Below are 20,838 nucleotides of genomic sequence, written 5' to 3' on the forward strand. Positions count from 1 at the left end.
CCATCCTAGCCTCAAATCACACACAGAGTGGTATAGGTTTTGCTCAAGAATATCCCTGCATTTAACGCCATCTACCTTTCCCTCAACTCTGACAAGTTTCCCAGTCCTGACTGCTGAAAAACATCCCCACAGCATGATACTGCCACCACCATGTTTCACTGTGGGGATGGCGTTTTTTGGGTGATGTGATGTGTTGGGTTTGCTCCAGACATAGTGTTTTCTTTGATGGCCAAAAAGTTAAATTTTAGTCTCATCAGACCAGAGCTCCTTCCTCCATACATTTTGGGAGTCTCCCACATGCCTTTTCGCAAACTCAGAATGTGCTATTTTGTTTTTTGCTGAAAGTAATGGCTTTCTTCTGGCCACTCTGCCATAAAGCCCAACTCTATGGAGCATACGGCTTATTGTCGTCCTATGTACAGATACTCCAGTCTCTGCTGTGGAACTCTGCAGCTCCTCCAGGGTTACCTTAGGTCTATTTGCTGCCTCTCTGATTAATGCCCTCTTTGGCCGGTCCGTGAGTTTTGGTGTGCGGCTGTCTACTGGCAGGTTTGCTGTTGTGCCATGTTCTTTCCATTTGGTTATGATAGATTTGATGGTGCTCCTAGGGATCAGCAAAGATTTGGATATTTTTTTTATAACCTAACCCCGGCTTGTACTTCTCAATAACATTGTCCCTTACTTGTCTGGAGAGTTCCTTGGTCTTCACGGTAGTCTTTGGTTAGTGGTGCCTCTTGCTTAGGTGTTGCAGCCTCTTGGGCCTTTCAAAAAGGTGTGTATATGTAATGACAGATCATGTGACATTTAGATTGCACACAGGTGGACATCATTTCACTAATTATGTGACTTCTGAAGGTAATTGGTTGCACCAGAGCTTTTTGTGGGCTTGATAACAAAGGGGGTGAATACATACATAGTTACATAGTAGGTGAGGTTGAAAAACGACACAAGTCCATCAAGTCCAACCTATGAGTGTGATTATATGTCAGTATTAAATTGTATATCCCTGTATGTTGCGGTCGTTCAGGGGCTTATCTAGTTTCTTGAAACTATCGATGCCGCCCTCTGAGACCACCACCTGTGGAAGGGAATTCCACATCCTTGCTGCTCTTACAGTAAAGAATCCTCTATGTAGTTCAAGGTTATACCTCTATTCTTCTAATTTTAAGTGGCCACGAGTTTTGTTAAACTCCCTTCTGCGAAAAAGTTTTATCCCTATTGTGGGGTCACCAGTATGGTATTTGTATATTGAAATCATATCCCCTCTCAAGGGTCTCTTCTCCAGAGAGAATAAGTTCAGTGTTTGCAACCTTTCCTTATATCTAATATCCTCTAGTCCCTTTATTAGCTTTGTTGTCCTTCTCTGTACTCGCTCCATTTCCAGTACAACCTTCCTGAGGACTGGTGCCCAGAACTGGACAGCATACTCTAGGTATGGCCGGACCAGAGTCTTGTAGAGCGGGAGAATTATTGTTTTATCTCTGGAATTAATCCCCTTTTTAATGCATGCCAATATTCTTTTCCTTTTCCACTCTAGATTCCCCCAGAGGTTCTTCCCCCAGTGTGTAGATTGCATTCATATTTTTGCCACCCAAATGTATTATTTTACATTATTTTACATTTTTCTATATTGAACCTCATTTGGCATGTAGTTGCCCACCCAATTAATTTGTTCAGATTGGCACATGCCAATTATCATTTTTCTATTTCTGAAAAATAGCTTTATGTATATATTTTTCTAATTTTACTTCACCAACTTAGACTATTGTGTTCTGATCCATAACATATAATTCAGATTAAAAAAACATTGAACTAAAGGCTGTAATGTAACAAAATAGGTAAAAAGCCAAGGGGGTGAATACTTTTGCAAGGCACTGTAAGTGAACACAGTGTCATTAAAAATAAGCTTTAGAATGGCTGTGACATTGAATGTTCTAGTTAATCTCAGGAGGAATGTGGCACCTCTTACATTGCAGCCTTGTAATTTTCTCAAGCTATTATGTCATAATTACAACAAAAGAGAAACTGACAGGTTGAAACAAAAGTCTGAGCTTCTGCCATGTAAAAACGGTATTGGAATGACAATATGACACAATTAAGACTCTGTGATGCCGTGTGGCACTTCTCTAAAACCAGTCTATGGAGCTGCATGGCTTTCAGTATTATCTTGCCTGGACAGCAGACTTTTATTAGTGTCCAGGAATGTGACTTGCCTTTACCATTGAATTATCTGTATCAATATGTAGTATATGGCATTCTACAATACTAGTCTTCATAGAATGTAATGGTTCATATATTCTAGAATAGGAAGAAAAACTTCACTACACATGGAATGCTGGGGTACTGTGAGTGTGTAAATAAATATCTGGGGCCCCTTTGCATTTGCCCTATTCTACTTGTAATACTGATGTCACTGTGGGGTTTATTTACTAGAGCTGGAGAATGCAAAATTAGGCTCACTTCTGCATAGAAACCAATCAACTTGTAGGTTTTATTGCCAAAGCGTAACTGAACAGGCTGAGTTAGGAAGCTGATTGGTTTCTGTGCAGAAATTAGCCTGAATTTGCACGCACCAGCTTTGGTAAATAAACCCCTATGAGGTTTACCATGTTAGTAAATGCTAAACCCATTGTGGCAGAGCGTTGCCCTGCCAGGGTCTAGAAGGAGGATGTGACCCAGAATTCTCAACCACACAGGTTGAGGGGCTCCAGGGAGCTTGTAACATGAAGAGGAAACTGGCTTTTCAGTTTCCTCTTTTCTTAGAAAGGTCCACTTTGGGACCTGGAGCCTGGGGATTTCTGAGTGATCCGGGTGGGATGAAATCCCCAGTCCTGGGTCCTGATTTTGAAAACAGCCAGCATACTGATTGGTCAGGTGTGTGCTGGGCTTTTAGTAGTAACCTGACCATAGTTCTGGGCTCCACCTGGCAGATAGGAAGTCTGAGTGCCAGGAGTCAGGAGGGCGCCACGAGGGAGCCAGTGCAGCAAGAGGCTGCTAGCTGTGTGCACCAAGGCGGTCGGTGAAACAGTCTGTATGAGACAGACAAGGGCCTGGAGTGTAAGGCCAGAGCTGCAGTGCTACAAATGAGAGCCAACTAGGCTGAATGTAGTTTTGTTGATGAAAAGGAATGCTGAAACCCCTGCGAGGGAAACCTATCTTTGTTTGTTGAACTTTCTTTTAATAAAAATGGGCAAACAAAGCCCTTAAAAAGAAGAACCAGCGAGTGGCGGTGTCCTTCAAGCTCTACATTTGAGGATAATCCTTTACACGTGGTGGAGAAGTGCTGTGGGCACAATCTGAGATCCCTGTAATCCTTTACACCATATAAATCTATGGAAAACCTGCAAAACATGCATAAAAGACACAGACCAAGATATCCAGGGAGTAATTGGACCGGGTCCAAAATTACGTAGTAGCTCAGAGGAAAAAAAAACATTACTGTGAGTAATATTTACATATTAGGTTTAACTCAACCATTTTATCTAATCTACAGTTAGGTGGACTGTCATGAAAAAAATGCTGTTCACTTGCACTACCTGAAGCTGAAGTTGTGACCTGTAACATTGTGGGCAAAAACTTTATTGGGACATTAGTTAGGTAACAAAAGGGTATTTCTAATGATGTGTACCCCAATGGTGGCTGCTGCTTCTTTCTTGAAAAATGTCACTTACAGCCTCAGGAGGTGATTGATGTCTGACAGTCAGAGCGTTATAGTACTAAGGAAGATCTGGGATAAATGAATAGCCCTTTAATCAAAATACATTATTATTCCTATAGTAGCTTGTATATACTATAAAAACAAATAGAAAAACATTTATAAAAATTATATGTAATTTATACCTTTCCTACTTTGGAAAATAACAAAACAGCAGTTTGCAACTTCATTGTTTGAATTATTCTGTGTGACAGTTTCCTCTGTAGGCCATATGGTCACCTGAATAATTCTCAGAAAAAAAAATATGAATTACCTAATACTTGTGAGATACAGCAGTACATGTAGCACTCATAATGTTTCATGTAATATAAAAACGCAGTGGCGGCAGCAAGAAATGAAACTCTGTTATGTTGCAGATATGTGTCCCAGGCATAATGCATCTCGTCTATCTCGGGCATTCTCTCTCTAACACTCTGCAATCCATTCATATATTACCTGCTTGGGGATGAAGGAACTTGAGAAGGTGACTGCTGACCAAAAGAATATCCCACAGCTCAGGATCACTTTTCTGTTGAAGCGGTCTCCTAAGTAACCAAATATCGGAGCGGCCACCATGAAACTGCATATGAAAACTGCCAAAACAAAAAAGTAAGAGTTACTGATTGATGTATATAGATCTCAGAGGAAATAACTATGGTTACTACATGTGACTAGAGGGCCCAATAAACACAAGTTAGAGACACATACCTACTACACACAAGGAAAAAGAGCACAAGCATTACTGTGAGCTGCTTAGCGCAGAGTGCAGAAACATCTTGTTTCATAGTAATCATTGCAATTCCAGCAACATATAGACTAGTCTTTCTCAGCCTTTTTACCACTGAGGAACCTTGAAGTAATTATCATTGGGGAAGCCTTGCTAAAAAGGATTATACCTATAGTTCATAGTACAATAGGGTGATCAACAAGTTTTAGAAAGATTTAAATAAAAGAAGTAATGTGGTATACCAAGCCTATTTGACACGCAGGTGCTAGAGAGAGTAGTTTTAGATCTTTCTGCTTACCAGGAAGATGGTCAAGTAAAACTTAGAGTGCTCTCTGCCTACCAGGGAGCAGGATCTAATGGTTAGGTCTGCTCATTGTACTCAGGTGCAGATCAGCTTGTCTGACTGTCTCTCACTGGTCCAATAGGGAGACATATTGGACAGTGGGAGGGGACCTGAGAAGTGAGTGCACAGGTTTTGTTACAGTCCTGGCAATTGTCAGAGGAAAAGTGCTGCATTGCATGCTGGGATACTGTATTAAAGCTCCGGGCACATGTGTTTAGAGTTAGTTGAGCCGGGGAACAGAGTCCAAGAGGGAGGGGGCGGCTGCCCTCTCCTCCACGGAGGTGGTCGTGCGGCCCTGGGTGGTCGACCCAGGGGCATAGAGAGAGAGAAGCTGAACCCAGAGGTCCTGCAGAGCTGACTGGAAGGAAGACACTTGGAAGGATCTTATTCTGCCTACTGTGAGTACAGATCTGTGTCTTTGGGGCCTGTCGAGTGAGGGTCACCCCCTTCAGCTAGAATAGTCAGTGGACGGGTGTCAGTAAAGGGGATGCTAAAGAGTATCCTGAAGATAACATAGTGCATGAAGTCTGCTGCTAGTGAGAGGAAGAAGACTTAATTCCTCCATACATGTGGCTGTATGGTTAAAGCAGTGTGACTACTCCCACAAGTAATCCGGTGGGGTCAAGTGAGAGTTGTCCTTATCCATTGTGAATAGTTCCAGTTGGAGTATCCCACTAATCCCTTCTCCCATCCAAGTTACAAAATAAAATACAAAAACACAAATACCCTGGACTGGTCATTGAGTAACGAGCAAGCAGTAGTAAGGATGGGACCAAAGTTGAAACCCCCTAGTAACCAAGTGGGAACCCTTAGTACCCAGCAGCTGGCAATCAGAGAGAGGCATAAGAAGTCAGCACTCAGCAAGCCCTATGGGAACAGTGCCACATATGTATCAGAAAATGCTAAACTGCCCGTACAATCTGTGTATTCTTTTTAAGAGTAACCAAAAACTAGGTAGTGGGAGGACCAACCTGAATGGACAGAAATTGAGCAGATGACATATTACATGTATATGATCAGTCAGACATTCATCATAGAGGAGTCATACAGTATACAGATCACTCCTCTAGCTACAGCTCTGTGAAGTTGTTGGATGTTCCCCTCTCTCCAGTCAATGAGTCCCATTCATGCTACAACAATAGCAGTTTAAATTTTGCTTCTACAATCTTCATCACGTAATGTAAAATCTAACAGGGAGAATGACATCCCCTTGTTCCCCGGAGAAATGCTGCCTGTGGTTTGACTGATCCATTAACGGAAATTGTTTGGACAGTGACAACAAGCACAACAAGAAAAATCAGTGAGGAAATCAATACAGATACAGAAAATGTAGAGAATTAATGCAAATACATATAGTATATGGTGCTACAAAGGTGGAAACACTTTCTATTCTATAGGATTTTCACTGGCCCTAACAATTACCAACCCCAAACAAATCTGAAACCTATTATCCCCTGTCTATATCAGGGTAACAAAACATATGCCATAACATCATTAAAAATGTATAAAAAAATATTAAACTTTTTTTCCCAAATTCCTTCCTCTCATGTTTAAACCTCTGCTAGGATTGCAAATATTGACTGGTTATTATGCACAGCAAAAAATGTTTTTGCACACTTCCTAAAATGATGCCATATAAATTTTGACAATATAGTGACAAATATATAGCCCATAATTATTCTCAAACATTAATAAAAATCTCTAAACAGTTAGCAGCAAATTAATTATTCTTTTTGGGTTTTCCCTTTACTTCATGCTCTTAAAAAAATGAATTTGCTCTCTTTGGCTTCCAGTATTGGTGTGACTAGCCTTACCAATAACAATAGAGCCTTCCTCATCATAAGCAGCATGCTTTGTCTTCAGATCTCATGTGACCACAATGAAGCACCTGCTAATGTGCACAGCTAAAGCAATCTCATTTTGACCTCCTACATCTAGCAGTGTGCTGTCTATCCAGTCTACCCCTATGATGTTTATCTGTTCATTTTCCTCCAATTACACTTACCTTTTAAATAAACGTGGAAGTTTACATGAAACCTAAAAAGCTAGTATAACTACTTTTGATGAAAATTTTTTGATGCAGATAAAGACGCCAAGCTATACTATAGACAATGGATCTCCACTTATGTAGACAAAACATGGTGTTAAAACAGGTACAATGTTTATGTAAAGCACCAGCTCAGTATTTCATGGCTTGTGATAAAAAGTCCACTCCAGAAGACAAAAGAGTGATTTTTCTTTCTTTTGACAGCCCACACCACGTAGCTGTGATAACATTTTTACTGTCAACATTAATAGACTAGAGAGGTACTTATTTAAGTTCCTACATAAAATATACCGTTACAGCTTTTTCCTTGTAAGTATGTTTTTATTAGAGTAATGATACAGCAGATCTGTGTTTTCTGAATTGAATTATTTTATGTACCACTATACAATATCAGGATATTGCCTGCTGTATCTCGTATATTCTATTCTGTATTTTTATTGCTTGCACGTTGCAGTTCACCTGACAGTTGTTCCTGGCAGTTTAAAACTGTTAGCTACCCTTGGAAAATGTTAGCCTGTCATACAAATCAATCAGACCTGTTCATATTTCTGTGCTGCTGTTCAGTGTGTTAAAGAAAGCTTGGCCTCAATTTTACCTCATTTTTTATGGATTTTGGGGGCCAAAAGAAATGAAGGTTAATGCATTAAACCCACATGGAATCTTTTTTTTACTATAAACACAATTTAACATATGAACCATAAGAACATTGAATAGGCATGCAGTAAAATGTAATTAAAGCATATCACTACATAATACAGCATGCCATATTGTGTGATAAAAACACATGGAACTGTGCGCATTTTTACAATGCAAGATATAGATTCTATATCTATAATTATCTCCGAGAAACCCTTTTAATTACTGAAGTTTACCTGCAGAATTTTATTTGGTATTTTTATTATTATTATACAGGATGTATACAGCTCCAACAGTTTGCACAGCGATTTACAATGTTAGGGCAGACAGTACAGGTATAATACAATTCAATACAGGAGGAATCAGATGGCCCTGCTCATTAGAGCTTACAATCTAGAAGAGAGGGTCAAGTGATACAAAAGGTAATAACTGTGGGGGATGAGCTGATGAAGAAAATGAAAGTATAGTTGTTAGGTGGAGGTGGGATAGACTTCTCTGAAGAGAAAAGTTTTTAGGGATTGCCTAAAAGTGGATAGAGTTGGAGATAGTCGGACAGATTGGGGTAGGGAATTCCAAAGGATGGGAGAGGTGAGTATGGGAGGAGGTGACAAGGGAGCTAGATAGCAGGAGGTCTTGGGAGGAATGAAGAGAACGATTTGGTTGCTATTTTGAGACTAAGCTTGTGATGTAGTTGAGGGCTAAGTTGTGGATAGCTTTGTAAGTTATTGTTAGTATTTTGAATTTAATTTGTTGGGTCAGTGGCAGCCAATGGAGGGACTGGCAATGAGGGGTAGCAGGCGCTGAGTGGTTTGTAAGGTGGATGAGTCTGGCAGCAGCATTCATGATGCACTGGGATAACCTATTTAAAGGTAAGTCAATGAGGGAGTGAATCAGGAGCTTTGTGGTCTCATTGTTTAGGAAGGGATGTATTTGGGAGATGTTGGGGAGGTTGAGGCGGCAAGCTTTGGAAAGTGATTGGATGTGGGGCCGAAAGGAGAGTTCAGAGTCCAGGATAACACCTAGCACCCTGGCATGCGGGGATGGGTGGATGGTTGTGCTGTTACTCTTGACAGAGAAGACAGGGGAAGGAGCACCTGGGGGAGGAAATATTATGAGCTTGGACAAGTTGTGTTTGAGGAAGTGGTGTGACATCCAGAAAGATATGTCTGTTAGTAAGTTAGTGATGCGTGAGGAGACTAATGAAGTGAGCTGAGGGGTGGAGAGATAAAATTGGGCATAGAAATCATATTGAAAGCCATGGGTCAGGAAGTAGATGTAGATTGAAAATATGAGAGGCCCAAGAACAAAACCTTGGGGGACCCCAATGGAGAAAGGAAGAGGAGTGGCTAAAGTAGAATTGCATGTTACACTGAAGGAGCGTGGGATAGGAAGGATGAGAGCCAGTGAAGAGCACAGTCACGGAGACCAATGGAGTAAAGTTTTTTGAGGAGGAGGGGGTGGACAACCATATCAAAGAGGAAAGGAGAGAGCAGCACCGATCTAAGTGCAGCATAAAGTATAAACAATTTTAATAATGTAGTAATGAACTCACAAAGGTAAGGAGTATAAAAGGCATGTAGGACACAAGGTGCACATGGGGCTCTTCCCTCCGTGCAGGCAGGCTGAGGTGATCCACAGTCCCAGCCGCTCCGGTGGCATCCGAGGCTGGAGGAGATCAGCTAGGCTGGATGGGAGACATCATCTGTACATCGGCTACGTCAAGCAGGGGGGCGTGGCTGAGCTCGGGTTCTGAAGCATGCATGATCCTTCATCAGGCATGGGGTGGCCATCTTTGGTGAGGTTTTTATAGGGGAGAGAGGGGCGGTCCATAGAACAGCAAGACTCAGTGGTCCCACGCCTGCAATCTCGCATGAAATGCACCATTCTCAGCCAATAACAGAATTATGCAGGAAGACAACTACATGTACATGATATACAATCTAAAACAAGCTATATTATAAAAGTGTCCAGCTGGATATACTTACAACCAGGTGATGCAAAGATATGAAAATCTCATAAGACCATAAGGGTCCTGTTAAAAAATTGTAAATATGCCAATTAGAGAACATAGAGAACAAAACAAGTATGACACATTCATATATGTATCTCACTGTTTACAGAGTCTCCTTCTACTCTGACAGCTGGCTGCCAGTATCTACAGTGCATGGACTATTGCTACCATGGAATCCCCTGGGACATCATTGACCTAAAACTGTCCTTTGTTTTGTAGAATTCTCTGGGACTCCATTGGTTTCAACTTTATTTGACATAATATACCCATGTTTCTTCACATAACTTTCTTCCTAGACTTTCCCGGTTAGGCACCAAGCGCTCCAAATATACCCCTCTCAACCATATCAAAGGCAGCCGAAAGGTCCAGAAGTAAGAGTACAGAATTGTGTTCACTGCTTTTTGCTATGATTTATTACTTCTAAAAGAATGTTAATCTTTTATTCTGAGTTTAAGATGAACTATACCTCTTGAACCTTAGAGATCCACCCCTAGGGATACATGTACCACTGGCTGAAAAAACCTTATAAATGTTTAAAGAAAATATTATTTTCACATAAAAGAGCTCTTCTAGGCAGAGCTGCTTTTATATAGAAGACATAAATTTTAATCCTTTCCGGGTCTGTTACAATTCAAGGATTGTTAGAACACATGGTGGCAAATACTTAATTGCTATTATTCAAAAGATTTCGAGATAGGCACATGCAGTTACTGGTGTTGATTTACAAAAGGCAAGTAGACTGTTCACTTTAAAAGTGCATTTGCACTTTGCAAGGAGATTTTCCCTAGAGGCCAGTGAATGAGGTGAAGCTCTTCTGACTTTCATCATCCAATCATGTGCAAGCAAAAATGTTTTTTTTTCCTTTCACTATTGGTTATTCTTTGCAAAGTAAAGTTTCACAATATTTAGTAGGCCCTGGGTAAATTCCCTTGAAGAGCCAATGGCTCCCACTGCAATCACCACAGCCTGTGAGGAGAGGATTACAGGCAAGTGCCCCTGCAGACGGGCAAAGCACTGGGTCGAGATAGGAATATAGTATAAAGGGTGGTGAGGGGGCGATACAGCCAGTGAGACATTTTTTACCTTAAAGCTGGGAATCCAATAAGGTAAAAAATGTCTAGCCTTTACAACCACTTTAATCTCATTGTTGAAGATATATATATTTTGTATATCACGCCAAAACTCTTTTGTTTGGCCAACAGGTGCCAGTAGACAGATATTGCAGAACATTTATCCCATCTGGACAGGACCTTCACATGCTATGTAGACGCCCATCTAAATTATTTATTCACCATCATATACAGAATACAAAGACATTTTAGACACTTGTGCACTAGCAGCCCTGTGGCAACAGTTTTGGGAAGGCTCTTTCTTCATGACTGTGCCCCTGTGTACAAAGCCAAGTCTATAAAGACATGATTTGGCTAGTGTGGTGTGGAGGAACCTGAGAACCCTTTAGTGAGCACTTACCTCAGCAATACTGAACACCTCAAGGATGATCTGGAATGCAGACAGTGAGCCAGGTCTTCCTATCCAACAGTAGTACCCAAATTTACAAAGGGTCCTAATATGGCTGAATGAAAACAATATCCCTCAGAAACACTAAAATTGTATGGACAGCCTTTTATAGGAGTGTAGAGGAGATGCTTTTAACATTTTTATTTATTTTTTGTTTATTTTATTAAATCTTAATTATTCCAACTTTCTTTTTTCTTTTTACTTTGCTGAGCACTTCATACTTCACAGGGGAGATCAAATGCCAGTGAAAGCCAAGGGTAATACCCATGGTTTTGGAATACGTTGTTCAACAAGCTCATACAGGTGTGATGATCAGGTGTCCACAAATGTTTGGCTATATAGTGCATTACTTTGGGTCTTACCCAACGTCCGCTGGCCAAGTCAGCTTGAAGCACTTGCTCACACCTGTCCATAATAACAGACATTCAAATTCATCTGAAGCACACTTTTTTATTTCTACAACCGCTGTTGTCTGCAGTCTGTAGGTACTTTAGACTACTATAAGCTTCCGTCAATCCTTGTATAAAATCGTATTATTTCAAATAATAAGACCTTAAGCTTTACTAAACATATTTCTAGAGGCAGATGGTGATTCCATTTCCAGTTCAGCATTACAAGTCTATCTCAGAAAAACCCTGGCAGCATATTCTGAAAAGAAGTTCAATTACAGTGGCTCTCCCAAGTAATCAAAAGACAGCTATCTAATCTTGTAACCAAGGACTGGAACATTTTAAACAATTAACACCTGCCGGGAAGGATTTTTATGAGGTCTCAGCCATCATCGGCAAATTGGAACTTATTTCATGGAAAAAAGCCAAATAGATGTGATATCACAGCCATGTCCAACACTCAGAAGCCCGTGACACATACAGTGAGGGAAAAAAAGTATTTCATCCCCTGCTGATTTTGTACGTTTGCTCACTGACAAAGAAATGATCAGTCTATAATTCTAATGATAGGTTTATTTTAACAGTGAGAGACAGAATAGCAACAAAAATATCCCGAAAAACGCATTTAAAAAAAGTTATAAATTGATTTGCATTTTAATGTGTGAAATAAGTATTTGACCCCTTCACAAAACATGACTTAGTATTTGGTGGCTAAACCCTTGTTCATTTGTTCCAGATCACTGACACTGTATCCAAGGCAGCTAGACTTTAGACAGCTCCAAAAGAAAGACAGCAATGTTCTAAGAACAGGTATAATTTACAATATACCTGTTATTTATAGTCCCGGTAAATAGGAAAGTAAAGCATATACACTTCAGTTACTTACACATAGGAGAAATGTTTTCTGTTTTTCACAGCAGCTTTGGAAACCTACTTTTTCCTGTGGACTGCCAGGTACATTCTAAACATGGTTCACTGTAGAGACGTTTCACCACTTCCCGTCCAGCATACATAATTGTCCGTCCTGAACAAGAAGTGGTTACACCAGGATGGTGTATTTGCAGCTGCAGCCATGATCCTGGTCCAATGTTTCAACCAGCAATTTTTTTTTGTAAAAGTGATCCGAGCCACCCTACAGCCTGCCAATCACTTTTACTGGGCTCAGAAGAGGCCCCATCCTCCCACCACTGTTCCCGGGCTCTCCCATACCAATGGGGAGCCTGGGACCGGCTAAACACAGAGGAGAAGGAGGAACATCTATTCTTCCCTCTCCTTTGTGATGAATAAAGCTGTAATATAGGAGGATTTTGTCACTTTCAGTTTCAGTTCTGTGTTTATCTAGCGAACCAATCTGTGTTTGATTGGCTGCCTTGGAGAACAGAGGGGGGATTAGGAGTCTAACAGATCCCCGGTCTCTCAATAAAGAGTACCTGTCACTGCCCAAAGCTATGCAGTTTTGTTTACTGTGGAATGTGTAATACATTTCTTTTAACCCTATGTGTTTTAAAGTGACCTGCCTCACTCAAAGTCCCATGACCACTGTTCTATGTTTACTAGCTCTAGAAATGTTGTTTCATAATAGCAATAAAGTTGAATAAAAACAGTGTAAAAAATAAATAAAATAAATTATAATAATGAAAAAAAATCCAAGCACCCCTTTCCCCGTGTGTTCATGCACAAAGGAAAACACACATGTAGGTCCTGCATGCACACATACATGGTGATTGCACCACACATGTGAGATACCTCTGCAAATTCCAGAGTAAGAGCAATAATTATAGTTCCAGAGCTCACGTTTAACCCTAAACTGCTAACCTGTAAAGACTTTTAAAACGTCGTCTATGTAGATTTTTAGGTTAGTTTCAGGATTTTTGGGGGGTTCTATGTAATTTTCTAGAAATTTTTTTTTTTTTAACATATACAGTATCTCACAAAAGTGAGTACAACCCTCACATTTTTGTAAATATTTTATTATATCTTTTCATGTGATAAAACTGAAGGAATGACACTTTGCTACAATGTAAAGTAGTGAGTGTACAGCTTGTATAACAGTGTCAATTTGCTGTCCCCTCAAAATAACTGAACACACAGCCATTAATGTCTAAACCGCTGGCAACAAAAGTGAGTATACCTCTAAGTCAAAATGTCCAAATTGGCCCCAATTAGCCATTTTCCCTCCCCAGTGTCATGTGACTCATTAGTGTTACAAGGTCTCATGTGTGGACGGGGAGCAGGTGTGTTAAATTTGGTGTCGTCACTCTCACTCCCTCATACTGGTCACTGGAAGTTCAACATGGCACCTCATGGCAAAGAGCTATCTGAGGATCAGAAATGTTGCTCTACACAAAAAATAGACTAGGCTATGAGAATATTGCCAAGACCCTGAAACTGAGCTGCAGCACGGTGGTCAAGACCATACAGCGGTTTAACAGGACAGGTTCAACTCAGAACAGGCCTCGCCATGGTCGACCAAAGAATTTGAGTGCACATGCTGAGCATCATATCCAGAGGTTGTCTTTGGGAAATAGATGTATGAGTGCTGCTAGCATTGCTGCAAAAATTGACGGGGTGGGGGGTCAGTCTGTCAGTGCACAGACCATACGCTGCACACTGCATCAAATTGGTCAGCATGGCTGTCATCCCAGAAGGAAGCCTTTTCAAAAGATGATGCACAAGAAAGCAGTTTGCTGTAGACAAGCAGACTAAGGACATGGATTACTGGAACCATGTCCTGTGGTCTGATGAGACCAAGGTAAACTTATTTGGTTCAGATGGTGTCAAGCGTGTGTGTCGGCAACCAGGTGAGGAGTACAAAGACAAGTGTGTCTTGCTTTCACTCAAGCATGGTGGTGGGAGTGTCATGGTTTGTGGCTACATGAGTGCTGCCGGCACTGGCGAGTTACAGTTCATTGAGGGAACCATGAACGACAACATGTACTGTGACATACTGAAGCAGAGCACGATCCCCTCTCTTTGGAGACTGGGCCGCAGGGCAGTATTCCAACTTGATACCAACCCCAAATACACCTCCAGGACCACCACTGCCTTGCTAAAGAAGCTGAGGGTAAAGGTGATGGACTGGCCAAGCATGTCAACAGAGCTAAATTCTATTAAGCATCTGTGGGGCATTCTCAAACGACAGGTGGAGGAGTGCAAGGTCTCTAACATCCACCAGCTCCGTGATGTTGTCATGGAGGAGTGGAAGAGGACTCCAGTGGCAACCTGTAAAACTCTGGTGAACTCCATGCCCAAGAGGGTTAAGGCAGTGCTGAAAAATAATGGTGGCCACACAAAATATTGACATTTTGAGCCCAATTTGGACATTTTCTCTTAGGGGTGTACTCACTTTTGTTGCCAGCGGTTTAGACATTAATGGCTGTGTGTTGAGTTATTTTGAGGGGACAGCAAATTTACACTGTTATACAAGCTGTACACTCATTACTTTTCATTGTAGCAAAGTGTCATTTCTTCAGTGTTGTCACATAAAAAGATATAATAAAATATTTACAAAAATGTGAGGGGTGTACTAACTTTTGTGAGATACTGTATGTGTAAAATGTCAAAATTGGGCCAGATGACAAGTGGTTAAAGAGGTTGTAAACCTCCGAAAAAAAAAAAAAAAAACCTGCAAGACAAAGGCATAATGAGCTAGTATTATGCATCACATACTGGCTCATTATGAAATACTTACCTTAGAATGGTGCCCTGCAGTACCAACCCACACTGCGCTCCCACGGCTGACATCTTTCCCAGCATTACTTTTGGGTTTGTGGGCTCCAGTGCTGTGATTGGCCAAAAACCGCGATAACGGCAATACCCCACGCGGGTGTCGCCGGTCACGCACGGGTCCTGAAGAAACGGCACGAGCGGGCCGTATATAGAAAATATCTCCTATACGATGCAAGTTTAGGAGCTATTTACAGTACCTTAAGGTAAGCCTTACCGTAGGCTTACCTGTAGGTACAATTAAAGAGAAAGACTTTACTTCCTCTTTAATGTGCTCTATTCCAAGGGTAATAAAGACAAGTGCAAAATGCACCATAAGGACAACATAATTTCACTTGTCAGAAAAATATCTGATGTTTATTAGATCTCATATATTTCTTGGCATGAACACAAACAGGTCCGCATGAAAATGACTTTAGCAAGTATGGTAGAAAAAACCAGCTGAGTGGCATCCCACTGTCATGGATATACGCATTGAATGCAGACATGTATTCAGCAATACAAAACATCATTAATTGTTTGGCCTGGTGCCAGAACAAGCAGATAATTACATGTCCAAATTGTTCAGGGATCTTATTGTTTAATAATTGTACCCAATGAGAGGATTATACCGTGTATAGACACCATGGCATACACACTGACTGCAGGAAGAGTGCATAAGGAAGATTACAGGGGGCAGAACAATGCCTTTTAAACTGTTTGCAGAATTCATGTTTTTCACAATATGAAAATGATAATGAATTCATGATTTCACAATATAATCATGAAGGAACTATGGCAGAGGGAGAATATTAGGTGTTTTTGAAAGCTTGTATCGCAAAATATATTGACTTTCACATGAAACGTATTGCCTACATTTTTACTTTACCGACAATTTCACAATATGCGGGTATAATTGAAAAGAAGTGCCTAATAGCACAACTTTAATGAGTCCTGAGTTTATAGGATTTTCTATGTGGATCCTGGAGAGAACAGGGCTTGTTACAAGTGAGCATATTCTATAGTTATAGTGATTCAGGGACCTGACCTTGGTTTATCTTAATTCTACAATGAGGTACAGTAGTCACTGTTTAAACAAAAGTTACCTTTTATGATTGTGGACTACTATGTAACTTATGTTGTAAATGATCAAATGCTTTGAGGTTATATACCCATTAAATTGTATGTTATATTATATAACATGAATAAACAGTGTTTCCCAGTCACTTGACTTCCTTTTGTGCTGCTGTGTGCTTCATATAAAGTCCCACCATTCGCTCTCAATTTTTACCTTGTATAGTTTTAGTAAAACTTGGCTTAATCAAATAAAAGGTATCTCAATGGTCCACCCCTCGATGCGCAAGCTACTCATCCCTATAAGGGAATCTATCCAGGGTCCTGGTCTGGGTGCTCTCAATGCCCCCCTTCTCCCCCCTTCTTTTTCCCCTCTTTCTCTATCCTCTCCTAATATTCCTTTTCACCTCCTGATATGTAGGCCCCTTTACTTCTTTTTTCAAACTTTTCTTTCAAAGCATACTAACATGAACCAGATCTAATAAAGCACTCTGGGCGGTGACCTGTATGCCACCTTACTTCTCTCCAGACAGTTATGGATCACCTTCACAACCATAGCTTAAAGTTTTACATACTTAAAAACTCTTGATATGTTTAAATTACTCGAATTATCAATGGCTATGCCCTTGACATGTAACTATGTATCACTCTGCTTCTTCACATCCGCTAACGTTTTACATACTCAGAAACTCTTGATGTTTAAATGATTCAAATTCTATCAAAAACTATACCCTTGATAGGTTACTTTGTAATGGGTAGATCACTCTGCTTCTTTGTATTCTTGTTAGTATTTTGCAAAAGCTACATTTTGGAAAATTTCAATAAAAATCTATTGAAAGTGAAAAAGTATCTCAACGAAGAACTGTTCGTGAGACCTAGAGACAATTATGTTCAGACATACGTTTATCATCAGCCAATTCAGCCAGCTTTGGCAGCAATGCAGATGTCTATGGATAGCATCTGATCATTCTCAGGGGGACTAGTGACGGCAAGGTTAAGCATTAGCATGACTAATAAATACAAAGTCTGCCATAGATTTATTATGATGAACCATGTCTTCAAAAGGGCCTCGGCGAACAATATCACATAGTTTGCATATTTTCACATTTCCTGCATGAACAAAGACTTTATAAAATAGATTTTTTCCACTGCTACTTTACAGGTACAGTTATTGAGCCAGAGCCTGGGTGTGTTCTAGGATACATAGCATACAAAAATACATTGCATGTGAACTCAGAGAACCTATCCTCCCTTCAGTCCGGTCCTCTCTGTACTGATTCCCCAGACACACTGAGGATATCCTGAAAGGATGCTCAGAGCAGATGAGTCAGCAACGTGTAATGGCCACACTGGGGAACACACAAAGTCCTCTGCATAGGGGAATAGAGGTTACATTTAATCATGGCCTGCTTTACATGAAAGGAAAAGTTAATGATAAAGATGCTTTGAACTGTAAAAATAAGCACTAAAAAACAGAATTATTTTTATTTATTGTTATGTTTAACATTGGCAAGTAGTGATAAATATCACAAATCAAATGACTTTGGCTAATCAGGTAAAGGGGAAAAATTATATTTTACAGAAATGTAAAAATACATATCCATTAAGTTAAAGACAGGTTGTACCAAATATCACAGTAAGGAACTCCAGGCAATATACAGTAATAATAAACTAGTAAAGTGAAAACCTTTTTGGGTTTGCTCATACAATGGGAGTTTTTTTTCTGCTATGCTGTGGGCATCATTAAAGATTATGTTTTGTATTGGTCAAATGTAACCACTTGCTGACCACCTTATAGCAGTTTTACTGCTACAGAGCGGCAGCTGTGCGCAGGATCACATATCTATCTATCTATCTATCTATCTATCTATCTATCTATCTATACGTTATCCCGCACTTCCGCCTTCCTGCAAAGCAGTGACTCAAATCCATCTCTCCCCTAGTAAAAGCAGCACACATAATAAACACAAGCACGGGCTAGGCACACATTACCCCTTTTATCGCCCTATATGTTTAACCCCTTCCCAGCTAGCACAGTGACAGTACATATTTTTTTAGCACTGATCACTGTATTAGTGTCACTGGTTCCCGCAAAGTCTCAAAAGTGTCAATTAGTGTCCAATTGTCCACTGTAATATCACAGTCCCACTATAGATCACTGATCGATGCCATTACTAGTATAAAATAAATAAAAATTCCAGTATATATTCCATAGTTTGTATATGCTATAATGTTCACGTAAGCCAATCAATATACGCTGATTGGATTTTTTTTTTTTTAAACATGTAGCAGAATACATATCAGCCTAAATTTATGAAGAAATTTTAATTGGAAATGTTTTTATATATATATATATATATATATATATATATATATATATATATATATATATATATATATACACACACACACACATACACACACATATATTATATATATATATATATATATATATATGTGTGTGTGTGTGTGTGTGTGTGTGTATGTATATATATATTTTTTTTTTTCAAAATTCTCAGCCTTTGTTTATAGCGCAAAAAAAACCAAACAAAAACGCAGTGGTGATGAAATGCCACCAAAAGAAAGCTCTATTTCTGGGGAAAAAATGGCATACATTTTACTTGGGTACAGCATTGCATGACCACTTAATTGTCAGTCAAAAAGTGACCTGGTCATGAAAGGAGGAGGGGGGTAAATCTTCCAGTGGTCAAGTGGTTAAGATAAAGTAATAAAAAAAAAAAAACACAATTTCAATGTCTTATACCTAAAAGAGAATTCAAGAAGTATGACCAGAATAATTAGTGTATGTATACATATATATATATTAGAGCTAACACAATCAATCATTAAAAAATCGTGATCTCGATTCACCCCATCACCCCCCCACCCACCCACGATCTCTCCTGCAGAGTTTGCCGATTCTTTCATATAAACAAGTGGAGAGACTTTATCTGCTCACTCATCTGTCAAAAGAAAGCATCTGGGCAGTCTGCCAAGTCTTTAACTTGAAACATTGTAACTAAGCTTCCTTCTTAGATCAAAGGGATAGAACTTATGTGTAAATAAATAATCCCAGCAGTCTGCCAAGTTTTCAACAACATGTAAATGCAGGAAGTTTAACCACTTAAAGTCTGAATCTTTTTCTTGCACTTCTTTAAGTTAAAATCAATATTTTTTGCTAGAAAATTATTTGGAACCCCCAAACATTATATTATATATATTTTAGCAGAGACCCTAGGGAATAAAATGTCAATTGCTGCAATATTTTATGGCACACTGTATTTGCCCAGCGGTCTTTCAAATAAATTTTTTTGGGAAAAAATACACTTCAATGAATTAAAAAAACAGTAAAGTTAGCCCAATGTTAATGTTACGCCGTGAGAATCGTGAGAGAATCGTGATCTATCTTCTAAGCAAAAAAAAACATGATTTTAGCCAGAATTGTGCAGCTCTAATATATATATATATATATATATATATACACACACACACACACACATATATACACACACACACAGTATATAATGATGACACTGCTGTCCTTTCTAATTTATAGCGTTCTGAAGACCCTGATGTAAGTGTACCACCAGCTGGCTGCTTCTAGTCTCTGGGCATTATTTTGAATATTCCAAAACTGAAATATTTTGAAAAGTGTAACGTAGAACTGGCCTTAAAGTGTTTCTAAATAAAAGATGAAGAAAAAAAAAAACAAGCATGTTATACGACCAATAATATTAACAACACTCAAAGAAAACTGTTCCAACTGCTCTTTAAGAATACCAAACAAGCTTTCTTCGGTTATTTCTGCTAACATTAAAGTGACATTTAAAGCCTCCTTTTTTATTTAATTAAAATAACAAACCTGTTTCACTTACCTGCTCTGTGCAATGGTTTTGCAGCCCCAATCCTCTTCTTTTTGGGTCCTGGCTGGCTTTCCTGGCTCTTTTTTTAAAGTTTTGGATAGAGTGAAGAGGGATTATAACCCCTGTCAGTTTTTATTGCTGTCTGTGCCCTTGTTAGGGAAATTTGCCCTCTCTTATTTCTCCTGTTTACCATTATCATTGAAAGTGAAAGTAAAAGAAAATCCCAAATTTTGAGTTGTCCCCAGAAAAGTAATAGAGGGGAAATCCTCCAGTGGGGACACTAGTTCTGGTGACCTGGGGGTCCCCAAGGAATTCCCTTAATTTGCAGAGATTTCGCTTCCTGCTCCTGACGGTTACTTTTATTATTGCACCAATTTGGATTAATATAGATCTATATATCTTGGAGGTGTTATTCGAGTCTTTGGTGTCATTTAGCATTATAATGTTTTCTTTTTTAATACGTGTTTGTAAACCACGATTTTAACTTTATCCAATTCAAAATTTCAATCAACTTTTACCAATTCTATGCGTGTGCCTATAAAGTCCATTTTCCTATTTCCACTTTTTCTTCCAAACAATATTAGGACTTTGGCACACTATTATTTGTGTATTATTGTGTATTGTGAGGATACACTTCAATTTGCAACAATTTTCTGTCTCACTTCCTGTTTGACTATGGGACAGGAAGTAAAGGGAAATCTCTGCAATGGGGCACAGATGGCGAAACAAAATCTGACAGGGATTATAACCCTCCCTTTCTCTAGCCAAAATGAAAACAAAAAGTTTTGCCTATAGTTCTATTTTAATGCATAGAATGAATTAGTGTAAAAG

The 20,838-nt window shown here is 39.5% G+C and overlaps 1 protein-coding gene across 2 annotated transcripts in view; it reads right to left on the reverse strand.

The window, feature by feature from the left end:
* The window catches only part of SPNS2 (SPNS lysolipid transporter 2, sphingosine-1-phosphate), a 184,366-nt gene that overhangs the window by 64,467 nt on the left and 99,061 nt on the right, over positions 1-20,838 (reverse strand). For both annotated transcript variants that reach the window (XM_073615045.1, XM_073615044.1), the window contains exon 3: positions 4,151-4,287. In XM_073615045.1, the coding sequence (XP_073471146.1) occupies positions 4,151-4,287 (137 nt within the window). The remainder of the gene's footprint in view (positions 1-4,150; positions 4,288-20,838) is intronic.

This window comes from Aquarana catesbeiana, linkage group LG02 (assembly GCF_042186555.1).
Source record: "Aquarana catesbeiana isolate 2022-GZ linkage group LG02, ASM4218655v1, whole genome shotgun sequence".
Classification (NCBI taxonomy): Eukaryota; Metazoa; Chordata; class Amphibia; order Anura; family Ranidae; genus Aquarana; species Aquarana catesbeiana.